Source organism: Quercus robur, chromosome 2 (assembly GCF_932294415.1).
Source record: "Quercus robur chromosome 2, dhQueRobu3.1, whole genome shotgun sequence".
In the NCBI taxonomy this organism is placed as follows: domain Eukaryota; kingdom Viridiplantae; phylum Streptophyta; class Magnoliopsida; order Fagales; family Fagaceae; genus Quercus; species Quercus robur.
In genome coordinates, this window is record NC_065535.1 from 95,257,377 (window position 1) to 95,277,888 (window position 20,512).

The 20,512-nt window shown below is 35.6% G+C and overlaps 3 protein-coding genes across 4 annotated transcripts; all 3 read left to right on the forward strand.

The window, feature by feature from the left end:
• The first annotated feature begins 1,710 nt into the window (after positions 1-1,710).
• LOC126705899 (receptor like protein 23-like) lies at positions 1,711-3,795 on the forward strand. Its single transcript, XM_050405125.1, has 2 exons — positions 1,711-2,322; positions 2,749-3,795. Exons 1-2 carry the CDS (start codon positions 1,711-1,713, stop codon positions 3,793-3,795), a joined length of 1,659 nt encoding a protein of 552 aa, XP_050261082.1.
• A 364-nt stretch (positions 3,796-4,159) lies between these two features.
• On the forward strand, positions 4,160-4,753 carry LOC126705908 (putative receptor like protein 25). Its single transcript, XM_050405133.1, has one exon. The coding sequence runs from the start codon at positions 4,160-4,162 to the stop codon at positions 4,751-4,753; it is 594 nt and encodes a 197-aa protein (XP_050261090.1).
• Positions 4,754-11,072: 6,319 nt separating this feature from the next.
• Positions 11,073-15,143, forward strand: LOC126716003 (60S ribosomal protein L3-like). Of its 2 annotated transcripts, none has more exons than XM_050416905.1 (6): positions 11,073-11,231; positions 12,673-12,779; positions 13,319-13,429; positions 13,646-13,950; positions 14,139-14,548; positions 14,686-15,143. In XM_050416905.1, exons 2-6 carry the CDS (start codon positions 12,695-12,697, stop codon positions 14,942-14,944), a joined length of 1,170 nt encoding a protein of 389 aa, XP_050272862.1. In that variant the 5' UTR covers positions 11,073-11,231; positions 12,673-12,694; the 3' UTR covers positions 14,945-15,143. The 2 variants fall into 2 exon arrangements, with proteins under 2 accessions (XP_050272862.1, XP_050272863.1); XM_050416906.1 differs by having other exon boundaries at positions 11,161-11,231; positions 12,661-12,779.
• Positions 15,144-20,512: the final 5,369 nt, after the last annotated feature.

Below are 20,512 nucleotides of genomic sequence, written 5' to 3' on the forward strand. Positions count from 1 at the left end.
TTTTTTTTTTAACTTTACCATCAAACCAAGATATCAATTGAATAAAAAATTTTATCAGTTGAGTTAATTGGAACCAACAAATGACATTTGAACTATAAATTATAAAATTTAAAGAATTAAACTAGGGACAAGAAGAAGTGGTGGAAACTTACCCTGGAACGCAGAAATTGACAATGCAATTTTTTTTTTTTTTTAGAATCCGAAATGTGATGCATTAAAATTAAGGAATACCAGCTAAATCAGCATGGTAAAAAGACATTACATAAGATGGAACATCTTCCATTCATATTACACAATTTGGAATATTAGCTGCTAACTGAGTCAAGTTGTGCGCAACTGAATTACCCTCTCTCTTAGTATGAGAGTAGGACAATTTAGAAAAACCTGTAGCTACATTTAGAGTGTCTTGTACCAGCGAACCAAAAGGTGCTAGCTCGGGTTACTAGAGTTCAAAGCTAACATTACTATTGAAGAGTCACCCTCCAATACAACTTGTGACAGCCCCAGCTCCCTGGCAAACACGATAGCCTTTGTCCCCACCAAAACTTCTTTATCATGACCTTAATATCATCACAAAGCCCCAATGGTAATTTAAAGCACCCCATAACATAAGTAGGGATAACTTGGAGCACGGATTTAATTAGGACCTCTCTCCCGGCTTGAGAGAGCAACTTACCCTCCCAACCTTGGAGCTTTCTCCATACCCTCTCTTTTATGTAATTGAAGCTTGCCTTTTTTTCCCTACCCACAAGGGAGGGAAGACCCAAATATTTCTCATAAGACTTCACTTCTTGGACTTGGAGAATATTCTTTATGCTTGATTTTGCTTCCTCAATGGTGGACTTGCTAAAGAAGATAGCAGTCTTATCTTTGTTGATCGTTTGCCCCGACCAAGATTCATATTCACTCAATAATTTCAACACATTAGTGCAATCCTCAACGATGGACCTGCAGAAAAGCAAGCTATCATCTGCAAAAACACAAGTGGGTTAGTTTTGGGCCTCGTTTGCACAAGGAAAAGCCCTTAATCTCCCCATTCCTCACCAAATGTTTAATAAGGACATGAAGTCCTTCCGTACATAAAAGGAAAAGGAAATGAGATAGGGGGTCTCCTTGTCTAAGACCTCTTTTGGGATGGATCATTCCAATGGGCTCCCCATTTACCATGATAGAGTACGACACCGTTTTCACACAACTCATTATGAGAGCTATCCATCTAGCACAAAATCCCATTTTCTCCATTAGCTTCTCCAAATACACCCATTCCACCCGATCGTAAGCTTTACTCATGTCTAATTTAATAGCCATAAAACTATGTTTTCCTGTATTATGGTGCTTCATATGATGAAGAGTCTCAAATGCAACCATAATATTGTCTGAGATAAGTTTATCTTTTGCAAAAGTAGATTGATGCTCACTAATTAGGGAAGGTAGAAAATTCTTCAACCTATTTGCTAAAACCTTAGCATAAATCTTAGTATGACCACGATTTCTATTAATAAAAAATCAAAAAATATTACGCCCACTAAGTTAAAGAAGTGGGATGGCAACCAATCGGAATGAATTGAAGTTTCTCTAATTTTTTTTTTATTGAGATAATGAGTTTGGTACTTTTTTTTTTTTTTTTTTTAACGATTAATGGGTTCGGTATTTTTTTGCATTCCTTGCTTATGTAGGAGCGAAAAAACATGGTTAATTTAGACAAAAGCTATGGCATCCTCTTTGTATCGTTTGAAATTTGTGTACTTGCTTTTTTTCCTATCAACGTTTCATCTCGTAGCCACTCACTCGTTTTCCTATCTGCAGTCTCTTTGCCATGGTCACGAAAGGTTTTACTTGTTGAAATTTAAGGAAAGCTTTGTTATCAACAAGAAGAAGTCTATTTCCATTGATCCATCAGCTTATCCCAAGTTTGCTTCCTGGACATCAGAAGGAAACAACAGTGACTGCTACTCATGGGGTGGGGTAGAGTGTGATGAGTTCAATGGCCATGTCATTGGTCTTGACCTCCGTAGCAGCTGTCTCCACGGTTCTATTAACTCTAGCAGCAGTCTTTTCAACCTTGTTCATCTCCAAAGGCTTAATCTGGCTGACAATCATTTTAAGGACTCTCAAATTCCATCCACAGTTTCCAGTCTATCCAAACTAACATATCTCAATCTCTCCAATTCTGTGTTTTCTAGTAAAATCCCATTAAAATTTTCACAATTTTCCCAAATGTCATCCCTTGATCTGTCTTTGAACCATTTGGAAATCAAGAAGCCAAGTCTAGGACATCTAGTTGAAAATTTAACCCGCCTAGAAAAGCCTGATTTGAGTTGGGTGAGCATAATCTCCATTGTGCCGAATATCTTGGCAAATTTGTCTCCATGACTGCAAATTACATGGGGAATTTCCAGTAGGCATCTTTAAGCTTCCAAATTTACGAGTTCTTGATGTGCAATTCAATGAAGGTGGATCACAGGTTATCTGCCTGACTTTCAACGGAGTAGTCCCCTTGAGGAAATGATCCTTGCACACACAAGTTTCTCAGGTAAGCTACCTGCATTAATGGGCAATCTTGCCTCTTTGACTAAAATTGATATAAGGAGGTGCAACTTCTCTGGGTTCCTTCCAACTTCACTTGGTAACCTCACGCATCTAAATTTTCTACATCTTTCACTTAAACACTTTCTAGGGCCACATTCCATCTTCACTTGGTAACCTCACGCATCTAAATATTCTGGATCTTTCAGTTAACACTTTCAGGTCCACATTCCATCTTCACTTGGTAACCTCCATCTAAATATTCTGGATCTTTCGTATAACACTTTCAAGGGCAACATTCCATCTTCCTTTGGAAAACTCATCCAACTTTCTTCTCTAAACCTAGCCCAAAATGAACTAACTGGTAGAATCCCTTTTGAACTTGCAAACCTAACCCAGCTGACTGCCCTTTTTCTATATCAAAATTTCATCAGTGGCCAAATCCCTTTTAGACTTGTGAGCCTCACAAAATTATCTGTCTTGCACCTTGCAGGCAACCGCCTTGCAGACCAGATTCCAAGCTCAATCTTTAACCTTAAGAATCTTGAATTTCTTGATCTTTCCTTGAACAACTTTACTGGCAAAGTGGAGTTTGACAAGTTTGGTAAGCTCAAAAAACTAACTTCCTTGCATCTATCTGATTGTGGAGTATCATTAATTATAAGTGAAACTAGTGCCAATACAACCCTTCAAAAGTTCCAAACTTTAGGATTCTATTTGTGCGACTTGAGCAAGTTTCCCGACTTCCTAGCAAACCAAGATGAACTAGTATGGCTAGACCTAGGCACCAACAACATTCATGGTCAAGTACCGGAATGGTTTTGGAACATGATTAAAGAAAATTTAGAGGTTATCGACATTTCTGAAAACTTTCTTACAAGCCTCGGTCAACATCCAATTCTTCTTCCTTGGACCCGTCTAATCATTTTATACCTTACCTTTACCAAACTCCAAGGATCACTTCCAATTCCATCCTTTTCCACATTGGAATATCTTGTGTCAAAAAATTCGTTCACTGAAAAAATTCCAGAGTTGATTTGTAACAAGAGTTCTCCTCAGGTCCTTGATTTGTCAAATAACAACTTAAGTGGTTCACTTCCTCAATGCTTGCACAACTTTGGTGATTCTCTACTCATTTTGGATTTACGAAGGAACGCATTCGAAGGAAGCATCCCACAAACTTGGACAAATGGAAGCAAATTAATGATAATTAACTTCAGCCAAAACAAGTTTCAAGGTTGGTTACCAAGATCTTTGGCCAGTGTATAACGTTGAAGGCCCTTGATTTCAGTAATAACCAATTTAATGATATACTTTTCCCTCATGGTTAGGAAACCTTCCAAATTTAAAGATTCTCATTTTGAGGTCCGACAAATTCTATGGCCCAATAATGACTCATAAAGCAATATATAAGTTTCCCAACTTGCAAATCTTTGACCTCTCATACGATAGTTTTATTGGAAGTTTGCCATTAAAATTCTTTCAATATTCCAATTCTTCCAGATTTGATCATGCAAACCAATTACCATATATTCAAGTAAATTCATCCTTCATTTTACGAAACAGTTTTCACAATTACTCATGGGGTCTTGAGTGTGATTATGCAATGATAATGACAAACAAATGAGTGGTCATGGATTACAAGAAGGTCCAAGAATGGTTTACAGCCCTTGATTTCTCAAGTAATAGATTTGTCGGAGATATTCCAAAATCCATTGGAAATTTAAATTTAAAAGACCTTCGTTTGCTTAATCTTTCCAATAATTTTCTCATTGGCCACATCCCACAAAGTTTAAGAAACCTTGTAAATTTAGAATCACTAGACCTTTCTCAAAACAAGCTCTTTGGGGAAATCCCACAACAGCTAACGCAACTTACTTTCTTGGAATACTTTAATATTTCTCATAATCATCTCGTGGGACCAATACCACAAGGAAAACAATTTGATACTTTTCCAAGCAATTCATTTGAAGGAAATCCAGGATTGTGTGGAAGCCCATTGAGAAAGAAATGTAAGAATTTTGAGGTTTCACTACCTTCACCTTCAACTCCTGAAGAGAGTCAAGATTTGAGGTCTCCATTTCAGTTTGGTTGGAAAATTGTTTTGATTGGGTATGGATTTGGACTAGTTGTTGGAGTGACTATTGGGCACACTGATAGTGCAAGGAATCAAGATTGGTTGATGAAAACCTTTGGAATGAGAAAACTGGTGCGGGGATTGATTTAATTAGCTGGATAGATGTCTTCCAAGAATATATATATATATATATATATATATATATATATATTGTGCAGGAGCTTTTCCCTTGTTTTTCCTTTCCATAATAATCCACTTACTAGTGGTATAAATATGAATATTATTATTGTCCCACTTATTAGTGGTATTTATCCACGCATCATTATCCGATTCCTGCAAAGAATCATTAATATTGTTAGGATAATGGATAGTTTTTAACATTTTAGTGTTATGAAAATTACCTTTAAAATCATCAGAATTCATTATTAGTTCTTGAACAAGTTCATTCATGGGAGAGTCTTTCTTATAAGACAGATTATCAATATCAATTTCAAACTTTGAAGCAAATTTGAATTTTACTTTCTGTCCAAATGGATCAGTAGTAATTCCATCATGTTCAACAAGAAAGGGATACAAAGCGTTAATAAATGGCAGACCAAGAATCACTTTATCAGTCATATTTTTGACAAGAACAGAAGGAATCTTGAAACAAACATTATCATGGCACACCTGACAATAGTTCAAAATAAATGAAAGCAATTTAAAACCATCCGGTATGGCGGTAATCCGTCCAAGGTGGTGGTAGCAACAAGTAAAGTAATGAATATAGAACTGAAAATACTTCTTATTGAAAGTAGGATAAACACTTACAGTAGTAGTGGTGAATACAAGATTTCAACAGTTACAAAGCTTGAACTAGTCCTAGTTACAAGGTTTGTAGGATTACAAGGCTTGTAGTGAACAAGGATGAACAAGGTTGTAAACAAGGTAGTAGTAGTAAAAGCAAGTGGGTTCTCTCTCTAAGAAGGCTAGTTCTAAGGGAAGAGAAATCAGAAGTAAAACTTGACTTGAAAAACCCTGAAATTTAAGGGACAACCCCCCTTAAATAGGCAAAATTTCGGAATGAACAGTGTCATGAACAGTAATCTGTGAACAGTGATCCGTGAACAATAATCAGTGAACAGTAATCTGTGAATAATGTTTTTTCCACTTTTTGAAATAAAAACTTCTGAACTTTTGTCATTTATTTGGTCCAACATGTCAGGAGAAGCATGCATGCCTCCTCCAAGTACGTAGATGCTCCTTTCTTTTCTAAAAAGACTTCAAAGGTGACATCTTGTGTTGGCCAAAAGGAAGCTTTTGTCAGAGCATCATCTCTTCACAACCATCATGGTGTGTGCCTTTCAAACTATTTTGAATATTGTAATAGATCTGGCCGTTGTGCAGGCTAGACAAATAGTGGTCATTGTGCAGGCTAGACAAATAGGGGAATCAAAATCTTCCGCAAAATCCGGAGTATCTTGGAACAGTTCCAGATTTTCATATCCGTCATGGACAATGAAATATTTTGGCTTTTGTGCAAGCCAAACAAATAAAGTAGTATCAGTCTTGTAACAGTAGTGACCTCAGGAATAAACTCATTAATCAGTGGAAGTAGCATCTGATGGGTAGTCATCGTAAAGTTCCCATGGAGGATCATCATTACATTCATGCTCATGATAGAGAACATATTGGTTACAAAATCCACAGTATAGAAGTGGCTCAAACTCTGGAGTTTTTCCTAGAGTGAGAAAACTTCTTGGATCACAGTGATCTGCTATCCGCAAATGAGGAATGGCATTAGCATAAGGTTTCGGACCAAAAACAGAAATTCTGCCTGAATTCCCCATAAAGTGATAATTCTTCCATAAATTCTGAGCAACCTCACGAATTTGATTGTTAAAATAATTACTCCAGCAGTCTGCAAGAGCCCAAGGATTTTTGAATGATAAATAAGAGTCTCCTTCATACCATTGCCCTTGATGCGTGTATCCATTAATGAGAATGAGATGTTTTGAGGGCTGGACATTCATCCAGTTATCTCTTTCCCAATGAGGCAAAGTGCTCCAGCATCTTATCGAAACAAAAGGACTTTCAAATTTTTTAATAGCAGTCTGAATGATTTGGGGAAGCTGGCTGGTTTGGTTATGGCTTGTTAGTCTTATGAGCCTAATAAAGCCATACTCAAACATTTGGGAGAGCCAATCAGGACTCCTCTTATCATCATATGAATCATCATCATAATTGACTAGAAGGCCGGGAAACGGGTGTTTCTTTTCGTACACTCTGAAACTGCTCCCAAAGTGTTCTTTCCAATCAACATGTTGAAGAATGTCACTAAAATCATCTGAATTAGCAGGATCAGGAATAGCAGTTGTAACAAGTATCTTGAAATGTTCGAACCATAAGTCAAAAGACTTAAACATAGCCTTGCTTTCCAGAATACGAGATTGTATGTCTGTAGGCAAGTTGGCAATAGCACTTTTCAACAAAGATTGGGTCTTAAGACTCATTCTTGCGTAATTTTTCTTCTTCATCTGATTCTTGCTATCAATCTGCTGATGATTCTTCTTATTCTCCTAATATTAAAATTGGTTGTAGAGATTCCTGTTGCAATGTTATTAATGCTCTCACCAAGAGTGAAGAAGATGAAAAATTGATAATTCAGCTAATAAATCAAATTCAAAACCCTGAACTCCAGAAAGAATATTTGGATAGGTTTAAGAAAAACTTGATAAGAGATGAAATTGGTAAAAAACCAAAATGAACCATAAGTTTTGAAGAAACTTTGGAAAGATTTAATAAAAAGAAATCTAAAGAACTAACTGTTAATGATCTCCAAAATGAAATTCATATTGTTAAACAAGAGATAAATGAATTAAAACATGAATTTAAAAGCATGAAAAGTGATAACCATAATCTCAAACAAGAATTGACAATGCTAAAACTTGATAAAGATCTTAATAAATCCAGTAACGAACAAAATGAGCACAGTGATGGAAATGATTCCAGTCAACAGACTCTTCTTTCTGATAAAGGTACTCCTGATACTTTCACTAATCCCCAACTTGCTTTTGTTAATAAATTATTTCCTCCAAAATGGTTTACAAAAGTTAAAATTGTTATTTCTCCTGATTATCATTTCACTGTTATTGCTATGATTGACTCTGGTGCAGATATGAACTGTATCCAAGAAGGATTAGAGAAGGAGACGGAAGCACAGTAATATTGTAAATGGAAATAATATAAAGAACTTGAAAGTAAATAGCTTGAAAATAAATAACTTGAATGTAAGAACAATAATAAGGCGGTAGAACCAGCCAAACAGTATATATCAAAATAATTCAAAGTAAATAAGAACATATATATATATATATATATATATATATATATATATGTACATACATTTTTACTCTATGCTTTTTTGAACTTTTTTTCCTTCTTGTGTGTGTAACGTAGTGTGCTACTACCGTTTTTCTTTCTTGTTTTGATGTACGTTGGACAAGCTAGAAGCCTAGCATTAATGTATTGTATGTAAAAAGTAATGATGACTTTATTGAATTTTCTTTTTCAAATAGATTTCAGTTATTTATGTATGGAATAGAGTTCTTCAATGACCACAATTTTTTCTCTATAACTCACAATTAACCACTCTATAATTGTCATAGAATTTGTAAGACAAATTGTGTGAATAGATTTTCTCTATGAAATAATGCAGCTAATTAACTAAAGGTCAATGAATAGTTGCATCTTTGCCCTCTTAACTAAAGACGAGCAAGTGGATTTGGATTAGCACACACAACCTTTGAAAAAAAATATATACTAGCATGTATATTAACAAAAAGAATTTAAATTCTGTCTCTTAAATTTATACACTCCCCCCCCTCCCCCTCCCCAAAAAATTTACAAATTGACCCAAGAAATCCAACAAATAGATAACAAGAAAAATCTATTAAAAAATGCACATATCCGGATAACGAGAAAAATCTTTGGGCAAATCATAAATCCGGTCTAAGTAAAGACAATAACAACAAATCAATTACAAATCATTGAAAAAAAAATCACAAAAGCCTAATAACATTTACCCAATTTCTCCCTCTCACTTGAGAGCCTCTCAAATGACTCCACTCTCATAGCCATAGAGACAACTCCTATGCCACATATTGATCGCTCCATCCACACATTAGTTAGGCCTTGAAAATATTAAGATGTGCCAATTAACTTACAAAACTCTTGATTATAAAATCCTATTATTAAATTTTTTTCAAAAGAAAAAATACAAATAATAATTAATAAATTAATGCTAATAAAACAACTTTGTCAACCTCTAGTATTGATATTCCATGGCTTGTTCTAGAGACACAGTGGGCAACCTAGGATTTAATTAAATAACTCTGATGAAAACATGAAAGCCATATTCATGAATAATATTTGATCCATTACTATGTTCTTGGATACACACGGTGGCCCAAAACTAAGATTATATATATTCCAACGAAACCACCTTAAAGTCATCCTAACGTAAGCCATCCTCTAATATAAATATATATATATATAACCCAAGAAACACGATAAAGCTACCTAATATACAAACATCTTTCTACCAAAACCATAAATATATCTCAAGGTCTATAACAGTATAGTAGTATTAAGATGGAGTTCTCACCTTGATTTCGTAGCCCAAATCTTATGCCCCTAAACAATTTTGCCTCTTCAATTGTATGTACTCTAAACTCCAAGGAAAAACACCTCTTAGCCTCCTTAGTGATGAAATCCTAACTTATCTTTTCCTCCACCTTATATTTTAACACATCAGAGATGTGGGCTTGGTGGGGTAGTGGGCTGGAGTTTAAATCCACTTGAGCTTATCTCTTTAGTCTCCACGAAGCCTATAAAACATCTTCATCTTTTATTTATTTATTTATTAGTTTAATTGCCGCACTAAATTGTATGCACTAAAACTTTGATTTTTCTCCCCTATTTGTAGCACCACAAAATTGTCCACTCCCATCTTATTGTGCACACACATATAGCACATCAACTCTATATTAAAAATGGTAAGATACGGTGATAATCATAAAAACAAAATTGGAGTATTACAACTGTTGATCATCCGAGCCCTTACTTGAGTACTTGTCCCATCAGACACCCTCTTTGGTTTTCTGTGAGTTGTGATGGCTAAGGTAGCACTGTTCAGAGGTCTTCTCTACATTAATGCGGCCAAAAAAGTAGCTGCAGTGCATTTAATGTGGTGGTGACAGTTTTCCCTTAGATATTTTTAGGTTTTCTTCCTTCTTGTATGTTCATGAGGCATATCCCTATCATTAGAGCTTCTTGGAGGATCACTCTAATTGCTGGAGTACATACTTTGCTCCTCCTCGGACCTATCAATGTCCTCGAACAAAGCTCAAGGCCCAATATACGATCTTGGGTCCTCACCCCTACAATATCCATAGCAAGCGATGAGGAAATGTTTTCGAAATTCAGTTTGTTTCGACTCCATAAAATTCGATCGCAAGTTATCACTACCAGGAGATAAAAAGTATGTTCATCTTGAAAGTATTTGTTTACCAAACCATTTAATATTCAATTAAATGAAAGGCTAATTATCCATTTTAAGAAATTTTTATGAAAAATTGAAAAAGCAATTAAAACAATTAATTACTTTTTCAGTTTTACTTTTACATAAAAAGCTTCTTAATTTTTTTTTAGGTGAAAAAGCTTCTTAAAATCGTTTAATAATGTATACTTTTAGGGCATACATCTGTAAAACGCATAAATGAAACAGCTTTTTAATCTTTTTGCTTTTCTAAAACCTGAAGGAAATAAATGACGCTAGGATTTAAATTTGGTGCAATACATACGTATCAATAGTAAATCAATTGTTAAAGGTTGAAAGTTTTTTTTTGGTTAAAGAGGAGCTGCAATAAAATTAACTAGCCATAAACGGCGATGTTTTGGCTGAAAGCCTTAGAGTATACAAACCATTAGCATCCGCATTTAAAATATTACAAAAGTCATCACTAGGCGGAGCATTAAGTACAACAAAATTTCCAGAGAAGGAGCAGCTAGCTCTAGCGAGATTATCGGCGCATCTATTTGCCTCTCTAAACACATGGGTGATCTTGACATGCTGGATTTACTTCAAGAGGTACCTGCAGTCATTGAGTAGAGCAGCACATGAGTTATTAATATCTTTCTTAGACTGCACAAGGTTTACAACAACTTGGGCATCTAATTCAAGGTTGAAAGTTACAATTCACTTTTAATCTTACTTTTTGGATCAATTTATTTATTTTTTAACAATCGATCCAGCTCGTTTTTTAACATTTGATTGGGCCACTAGTACAAATGATCCAATTAATAAACAATCAGATTGATTTAGGCCTGCAGGTAAGGTAGGTCTGGTCCAGAATTTAACTCAGCCCAGCCCACAGTCATTCAAAACCCTAGAATCACATCCAACGGACAATATAAACCCTGAGAAACCAATCGTGGCCGTTAAATCCGTATCGAAAGCACTATATAAAACCGTAGCTCTAAACCCTAGCTTTTCACTTTGCACTGTCAGAGCGAGAGAAACAACTTCGCGGCTCTCAGCGCCTCTCTCTCTCATTCATTTTCCCCTCTCTTTCTCTTCGATCTTGAGGTAACATCGTTACTTTGGTTCTGATTCTGTATAATTCAATGTAATATATGTTTGGATTCCTAGAAAATATGTGAAGTTTCGTTTCTTTTGAGCCCATTCTGGAAAATTTATGAGTTTTATGTAAAGAAGTGGTTTTATGCTTTTGCTTGTGAGATCTTTGAGGTTGTTTTCTCAGTAAGCTGTTTGGATCTCGAGAAAATGAAAATATGTTTTGTTTTTAGCTTTTATTTTTTTGAATTATGTGATGGATATTTCTCTTAGGTTGATATTACTAGATCTGTATTTATCAGGAAAAAGATGTTAATTTTTTTTATGTATTTGTATGCAAAATGTTTTAGAGCTTATAGAAAGCTTTGGATTTAGGTTATGAAATTTTGATGCTTTAGTTAATGTATTGTCTCTCGTTGAAATGAATTTGTTTGTGTATTGAATATTTGAATGTGTGTATGTATTTCGATTATGTATGCATGTGTATGAATTTCAATTCATATGTATATTGGTTTGTAAGAATGCATAATTGTGTTTCAAAGTTGAAGTATATGTTAATATGTATATGTTTGTGAAGATTTTTATTTTTCTGTAAAATATGTGTTTTATGTAAAGCCTGGATCTGGATTTTCATCATTTAAAGGTATTTTTGAGTATGCTATTTTGTGCCCTTGGCGTTGTGAGCATTTTGATATTGCCCATCTCCCTTTGATGATTGGAATGACAAACCCTTAAAAATTATGGTGAATAATCAAGGCTGGAGTCTCGAAGGGGCTCTTTTTTGCCGAAACCCTCAAATGGGTTTTTGTAAAGAAATACCAATGAGCCCGAGAATTGGCATAATTAATGCCATAGGCCTTTGGTCTGGGATCATTCCTTCTCATTTGGTGGAGATTGTGGTAATATCATGTGTTTGCAGGTCTAAGGCTCAATTTTTTTCCATATTAGAAAAGAAAACTATACATGATTTGAATACTAATTTCTAAATCTATTTTTGTTCGAAATTTTGAACTTTGGAATTTCTCTTTGAACAAAATGCATATGAATTTTTTTTTATTGAATTTCTTTATTTTGTTTTTGTCATTTCGAAAATTTGTAAATTCTGAGGCTATGAATTGCGTATAGATTTTGTATTGTTTATAGAATAAGTTCTTTGTTACTTGTTTATTCAGCTTGCAAAACTTTAACAATTATTAGATTTTCCATCCATTCTTGTATTTGATAGAGCATGGAGAGTTGTGATAGAGCTTAGAAGCAAGCCTGTTTGTTAATTCTAACGTGATATAGAAGGAACTATTAGATTGCTGCATTTCCTCTCTTTTGTTGTTTTATTAGTGTGTTTTTATTCTAACTAGATTAATCAAAATACATGTATATTCACATGATTCTGAGCTGTTGTTTATACATTTAATTTTGTTGTGAAAATTTATGATTGAGTTAGTGAGTTTTGCAGATAGTGTTACCAGAAGGAAAACATGTCTCATCGGAAATTTGAACACCCAAGACACGGTTCCCTTGGATTTCTTCCTAGGAAAAGAGCTGCCCGTCACAGAGGAAAAGGTTTGAGTTCTTTAAAATATAACGTGCCTTAATGTGATGCAGTATTCCAGTTTTTGGATCTACCTGGATTGGAATATGAACTGTTATGTTTATGCTTTATTGATTGTATTGTTCCTTTCAAGATTTGTAAAATTTGTTAGACCCATATTATTCTTTTTGTTGGACCATTTATGTCAACTTGAATTAAATTTAAACATAGAAAGTGTTTTGTGAACACAACTATATTTATATATGTCAAAAAAGTTATTGGGGTAGGCTTTTGGGTTAACTGACATAGAATGTGTTGGTGTTACCTGCAACTTGTATTTGTTGATGGATTTCCACTATTTTCTGATGCAATGTTGATTTCTGTTACCTAATTAGATGTTTGATTTTAAAGCCTAGTGTTTAGCAGCGCAAAACCAGTTTCCTCTGCATTTTTAACTTTGATCTTTTGTTATTAGTTCAGTGCATGGTTTATTTGAATTCATTATATTCTCAGTGGTTGAGAAACTCGTCTTTTGTTTCTGATATTTGAATTTCCTTTTGTTGTTATGCAGTGAAGGCATTTCCCAAGGATGATCCAACAAAGCCCCCCAGATTGACTGCTTTCCTGGGGTACAAAGCTGGGATGACTCATATTGTTAGAGAAGTGGAAAAGCCAGGGTCAAGTGAGTTTCCTTGTTGAAGCTAGGTTTCTTCTTGATTAGGATTGTTACTTAGCATTATCCCAATGATTTTATCTGGCTAATGTTTTAACTGTATATCAAAACATCAAAGTGGATTTGCCATAACGAAGTTCAAGAAGATTGCTGCAATGTTCTTATTTTTGTCAATACTTTGTATTGCATTAGCTCTTATTGATGAATGTCTTTTTCTCATTGTAGAGCTCCACAAGAAGGAAACATGTGAGGCAGTGACTATTATTGAAACACCACCCCTGGTTATTGTTGGTGTTGTTGGTTATGTGAAGACCCCACGTGGTCTCCGTTCTCTGAACACTGTCTGGGCCCAGCATCTTAGTGAGGAGTTGAAGAGGAGATTCTATAAGAACTGGTGCAAGTCTAAGAAGAAAGCTTTTACCAAGTATAGCCACAAGTATGACAGTGAGGAGGGGAAAAAGGACATTCAGTCACAGTTGGAGAAAATGAAGAAGTACTGCACTGTGATTCGTGTTTTGGCCCATACCCAGGTATTATATTTTGCCTATTTTTATCTGATGTGATGTTATAAATATTCTTTGGTCTAATTACTTTGCATGTGTCCGTCTTTCACTCACCCTATCCTTGTGTTCTGTCTGTCTGCAATATTTTTCAGTAATGCAAGTTAACTAAGTCTGTATATAATCTTCGCATTGCCTTCCATGTTTTGATTTTGTAGATCAGGAAAATGAAGGGATTGAAGCAGAAGAAAGCCCATTTGATGGAGATTCAGGTGAATGGTGGGACTATTGCCCAGAAGGTGGACTTTGCTTATGGTTTCTTTGAGAAGCAGGTTCCTATTGATGCTGTTTTCCAGAAAGATGAGATGATTGACATCATTGGTGTGACTAAGGGTAAGGGTTATGAGGGTGTTGTGACCCGTTGGGGTGTTACTCGTCTCCCCCGTAAGACCCATCGTGGTCTTCGCAAGGTTGCCTGTATTGGTGCCTGGCATCCTGCTAGGGTGTCTTTTACAGTTGCTAGGGCTGGGCAGAATGGTTACCATCACAGAACAGAGATGAACAAGAAAATTTACAAGCTGGGAAAGAGTGGCCAAGAGTCTCATTCAGCAATGACTGAGTTTGACAGGTTAGTCACTTCCATATCTTCTCATCTCTTTTGGTAACTTTAAAATCCAAACTAGGTTTGTTATTTATTTTTCTTTGTAAAACTGCAATCAATGTTCCTGGTGATGACATCTACTAATGGATTTTTTTAATGAACAGAACTGAAAAGGATATTACTCCAATGGGAGGGTTCCCTCACTACGGTATTGTGAAGGAGGACTATCTGCTTATTAAGGGTTGCTGTGTTGGTCCCAAGAAGCGCGTGGTCACCCTGAGGCAGTCACTGTTGAAGCAAACATCTAGGGTTGCCTTGGAGGATATCAAGCTCAAGTTCATTGATACATCCTCCAAATTTGGGCATGGTCGCTTCCAGACAGTTGGGGAGAAGGCTAAGTTCTATGGGCGGGTTAAGGCTTGATCTGCTTACTAGAATAGATCGCAACATCGTTTTTGCATTTAGTTTTTCCAGAGTTTTATGCGGTTTTGTCCCTGTTCGGATTTTTGAACTTGTCTTTTTTATATGCATATGCATATTGGATTTTGTGATACTGTGGAAAGAATTTGGTTTTGACTTTTAATTGGCTAAATTTATGGACAATGATCTATGATGTTGTTGAGATTGTTTTCTACTTATTTTCTATTTTATTTGATTCAAATCATACATTGAACCCCCCTAAAATCCTGATTCAAGTTGTACACACACGCACAGTTGATAGTTCTCACTTGTAAAAACCTCATGTTTACTAATTACTCTTAAAACATTGAACCCCCTAAAATCCTGAAGATTGCCCCATTATAGTAGAACCTGAGGATGATTTTTGTTTGGCTACACTCCAAACTGTTTAGTTTTGGCAATTTGTGCCAAAAGAATTTTTCAAGGCACTTTTAATCACTCTTATTTTCTGTTTTTCAATTGAGTCAATAATAACAAAAACCTAAGTTTTGAGCCTATCTTCTCTATCGACCCATTCAAGGATGTTAGAGATGGGCTCAGCCCCCCTGGACAGTAAAAGATCTGCCAACTTATCTGAGTTCACAAATTTATTGCCCTGACTAGGGATGGCCATGGGTAGGGTATGGATCGGGTATACCCATACCCTACCCGAAAAGCTTACCCATGGATACCCGAATATCAATACCCATTAATATCCATACCCGAATCTTACCCGAATATATTATCCATGGATATCCATACCCTACCCGAAACTCATTTATTTTATTTTTTAAATCCAAAACATTTTAACTTAAAAACTAACCAATAGTTTTATCACCCTTCCACGTGTATTTTTTCCCACCCTTTGGTCTGTTACTGTGTATATATATATTATCTCCTCAACCAAACAGAAACTTAGCTCCACCTTAGTCATTAAAAGAAAATCCAAAAGTAAAATCAGAACACAAAATTTTCTGAGCAAGCAAACAAAGACTAAGAGAGAGAGAGAGAGAGAGAGAGACCGTGGAGAAGGTTGTAAACGCGATCGAATATTTGGAGGAAGGTAAGGGCGGAAATGACGGCGACGGGAGTGATACCATTGTAGCGTGGAGATGAGAGAGAGATCAGCTAATCTGACCAAGGTGGAGTAGCGTGATTTCGTTCTTCTTGATGATCCGCCTCCATCGCCGTTGCCGGAGCCGGCGAATCTTTCCGATAACAGAAAGAATCCTCTTCGTCGAAAAAACGGCGATTTCATTCCTCTGCAATCACATCCGACGGAATCACCATCTTCACCACCTTCGACGAAGAAGACGACGGCTTCTTTTCCATGAACTTCTTCACCATTGTGGCTAAGTTGGGATTTGAAGGCTTGGATTTGGTGTGGGGAAGACAGATCAGACGGCTTGGAGGACTTGACATTTGACAACGAGTGCTTCTTTTTTTTTTTTATACAGAGTGCTTTTGTCTTTTGACGACAGAGTGGGTTTTTTTTTTTTTTTTTGCGGGTCGGGTTTGGATAATATCCATACCCTACCCGAAAAATTTGGATAATATCCATACCCTACCCGGTTAAGCTCTACCCATAAAGAACCGGGTATTACCCATAACATTTGGATCGGGTAGGGTTGGATATCCATTACCCAATGGGTATGGCCATCCCTAGCTCTGACTATGTTTTCGGAATTACCTCTGCGGATGACATTGAGTTCCAATTTTGAATTTCTTTTTTGCACCAAAAAAGTGGCTTGAGCCTCAAAACCAAAAACTTGGGATCCAGTTCAGGCATGGCGTAGGTTACCCAGATTATCGAGAGGGACAAGGGTTTGGGGGAGTGTGGGGTTGCCAAGACGTTGGTTTTAGTCTGAATTCCTCTTCTTAGGCCATAAGAGTATTCTCATCAGGTGTGTCAAATGTCAAATATTGGGGGAGTGTGGGGTTGTCAAGACATTGGTTTTAGTCTGAATTCCTCTTCCTAGGCCATAAGAGTATTCTCATTAGGTGTGCCAAATGCCAAATATTTGGCATTTGGCACACCTGATGAGAATGCTCCTAAGAAGAGGGGTGTCAAATGTCAATTTGGCATTTGACACACCTGATGAGAATGCTCTTATGGCCTAGGAAGAGGAATTATTTGGCATTTGGCACACCAAACACCAAAAAATCCTTCTCATGAGGTGTTCTATATCCTATAAATTTTGACACATATGAACAGTATCGTTCCATTTTTGGAACGGTATGGACAGATATGCTATAAAAAAAAAAAATACTTCTTTATTCCATTACTCTTTCTTCTCTCTTTCTTTTTCTTCTTTCTTTCTCCGCCTCAGTTCATCTTCTCAGTTCACCTCTCTTCCTTTTTTTTTTTTTTTTCTTCTTTCTTTCTCCAGAACCTCCACCTCTCCATTTTTCTTGCCTTTTTTTTTTTTTTTTCTAATTTATGTACGGAGTGCTCTCATTGAAAGGAAAGGAGAGGAGAGGATTTTGAGGGATTTTTCATTTTTCCATCTCATCCCTGTGATGTGAAGCTGCTGGTTGCCAAAGGCGAAATCCTAAAGGAGTAAAGCTGATTTTTTTCCACTGAAGAAGTAAGACTCTAGAATATGGGCTTGTGCCTCTTTCGATTTAAAGTTATTGAGCTTGACATTTAAAACAAACCCAACAACTCTATCTTTTTTTTTTCCCTGTCACTCTTCTTCTCTGTCTTTTTTTTTTTTTTTCCTTCACTTGGGCCATTGCCATTGAGATTGGCCGTCACCGTGGAGTTCAGCCTCTCCGATGAGGCCATTGCCGTGGAGATCTCTGATTCTGATCTCCCTCTTTTTTTTTTTTTTTTTTTTTTTTTTTCCTTCGGTCAGTGATTTTGATTATGGGTGAATTGGTTCTTTTTTAAGCTCTTTTTTTTGGGATAGTTTTGTGTTGATTTTGGGGATTTTTTTAAAAGTAGTATTGGGTGGTGGCGGCGGCTGGTGGATTTTTGTTGGTGGTGGCGGATTTTACCTGTGGGTGATGGTGGTGGGCTGTGCTTGGGTATGGTGGTGGCGGGCTGTGCTGTGTATGGTGGGGTTTTGTTGAAGGTTTTGAGTTTTTTTTTCTCTCTTTTGTTAAGGTTTTTGGATTTGGAATTTGTTGGAGGACCAGTGATTGTGGTTGTAGTTTGTGGCGGTGGTTGTAGCGGTGGTTCTTGGTTCTTGGTTGGTGGTGACTGCTAGGCTGTGTGTCTGTATATTGTTGGGTTTTGAGTAAATATATTATTTTAATGTGTTGCATATATTATTTTAATGTTTAGAATGAAAAAATAGAACATCTGATAAATAATGTATTGTAAAATGATGTGGTATAATAATAAAGTAGGTTTTTGATGTGTTAAAATTGTATTTTTTATGAGAGAGCTGATGTGAATGCTCTAAGGTGTGCTTCGTGGGTCTTGTTTATTTCCTTTCTACTATGCACTAGTCTGTTCCAACAAAAAGGGTGAACATGAATTCTGTTTATTCCTCTTTTCTTAATACCCAAGTATCAATTTGAGTATGGAATAGTTCTAATCTAGTCCAGGCAGTCCTCAATCAGCTTAGAGGGCATACCAGTGTCGGTAAAGTTGATTGGCCAAACTGAATTCCAAATTATGACTGAAAAGGGGCATTTGAAGAATAGGTGCATCAAGGGTCTGTGTCATCTCCCTCAATATGGTGGATTCCAGCATTGAGTGTGGACTAGGTAAGGATAATATTCCAGGCTATATTCCATAGGTTGAGTTCCAACCTTTCTTGGATTTTGAGCTTCCAAAGATTTTTCCATTCTTCCTTTTTAAGCACACTTGTGTTTGTGTAAGTTAACCTAGATTCTTTTACCTGGTTTTACATTGAACTTTAATGAGAAATTTTAGGAACACATATTTTTTCACAACTATCTTATGTGGTGGTAAGTTTCTATCACTTTCACATAAATCTATTACTTTTTCTTTATCGCTTATAAGTTGCCACATTAGAATTGTGGCAAATTTGTGGTCCTAGATTTTTTCTTCTTTTTAGGTGCTAGATCATTTTTGTCCACTAAGGTAGAGCTAGGGAGCTGAATTTTGGGGATGATGTTTATTGTATTATCATAAAAAAAATGAGCTAGTTTGCTGTGTTCCCGTTGCTCACTTTGATGATTAATGATAAGCTCATAGACCCAACTAACATACATGTATCATCACATGAACAACTTTAAATTTGGGTAGGAGTAATTCATTATTTATTTTCTCAGAAAATGTTAAAGCTATTATTAATTTAACAGTCAAAAAAGAACTTACAGGCTCTAATGATTACGATTGCTTATTGGTGAAATATTAATAATATAATAAATATTTTATTATTATTATTTGTTTCGTGTTTAAAAGTTGATTCAATAAGATTTATAACATGTTTAGTACTCTTATTTTGATAAATATTTACGGCTTACACACAAAACAACATCACATAAGAGTTCGGTGTTACTCTCAACTTCATGAATTGTGTTTTACAGAAACTTCGTAGAGAAGTTTTGTGCATTTTTTCTTAATGTAATTATCAGTGAACAACATTTAAATATGATATATATATATATATATACTTTTTTTTTTTTTTTCGCTTAACAATATGATAGTATTTCAGACCTATAGCATATATTTTTTTATGATTACTCTTTATCATCAAGATAACAATTGATTATTAATGTAAACAGAGATTAAATTTCAGATTTCTTAATCAACGAGAAGAGATTTTACTGTGCTAATTCTTATATTCCCAACCGAGGGAATGTTGGTATAGTAGCCAGAGTACTCTTTGTGTGCATTATGGGGTGAAGCAAAGAGCCAATGACAAGAATTTTGTTCGTCCATCGTTAGATGGTTCTCTTATGTCTGATTTGGTTGTGCTGTAATTTTCATATTCTTCTGGCACTTTCACCTCCATTAATGTAGTGCACCAAACGGTCTTGTGGGGAACATATGTCTTTTGTTTGAGCAGCTAATTCGTTGTTTTGAAACTCTAATTTCGTTTTCAACTTTTCATTATTACCTATATCCAAAGTAGGATAACAATTTTTCTTGGTCTGCAACTATGCATAATTGACTAATTTATGTAAAAGTTGGGGAGTGTCGTGCTTCATGTTTATTAGCTTAAAAGATCCGGTTTTATTGGGTTGTGTCGGGTTATATAATGGTTTTTTTTTTTTTTTTTTTTTTTTTTTTAAATGGTAAGGTAATAAACTATGAAATAATAATTGTTACAATTTCTCTCTATTGTGAAAATAGTTATAATTTTTTTTTTTTTTATTTCATAAACTTCGAAAGTTCAAATGTTTTAATTTTGAGTAGGGATGAAAATAAGATGAGATGGGGTAAAGGCAAAGGTTTTGGGATAGGAAAAATTTGTACGGAATGAATTGGAGATATTTGATCAATCTCTAAATGAAGTGGCTCTTTGGTATTGATAACACAGAGGCAAGAGAGAGTGGAGAGGTGGCCATGAGTGTAAAGAGCATGACAAAAGTTTTGAGATAATAGAATATGTACAAAAAATTAAATTATAA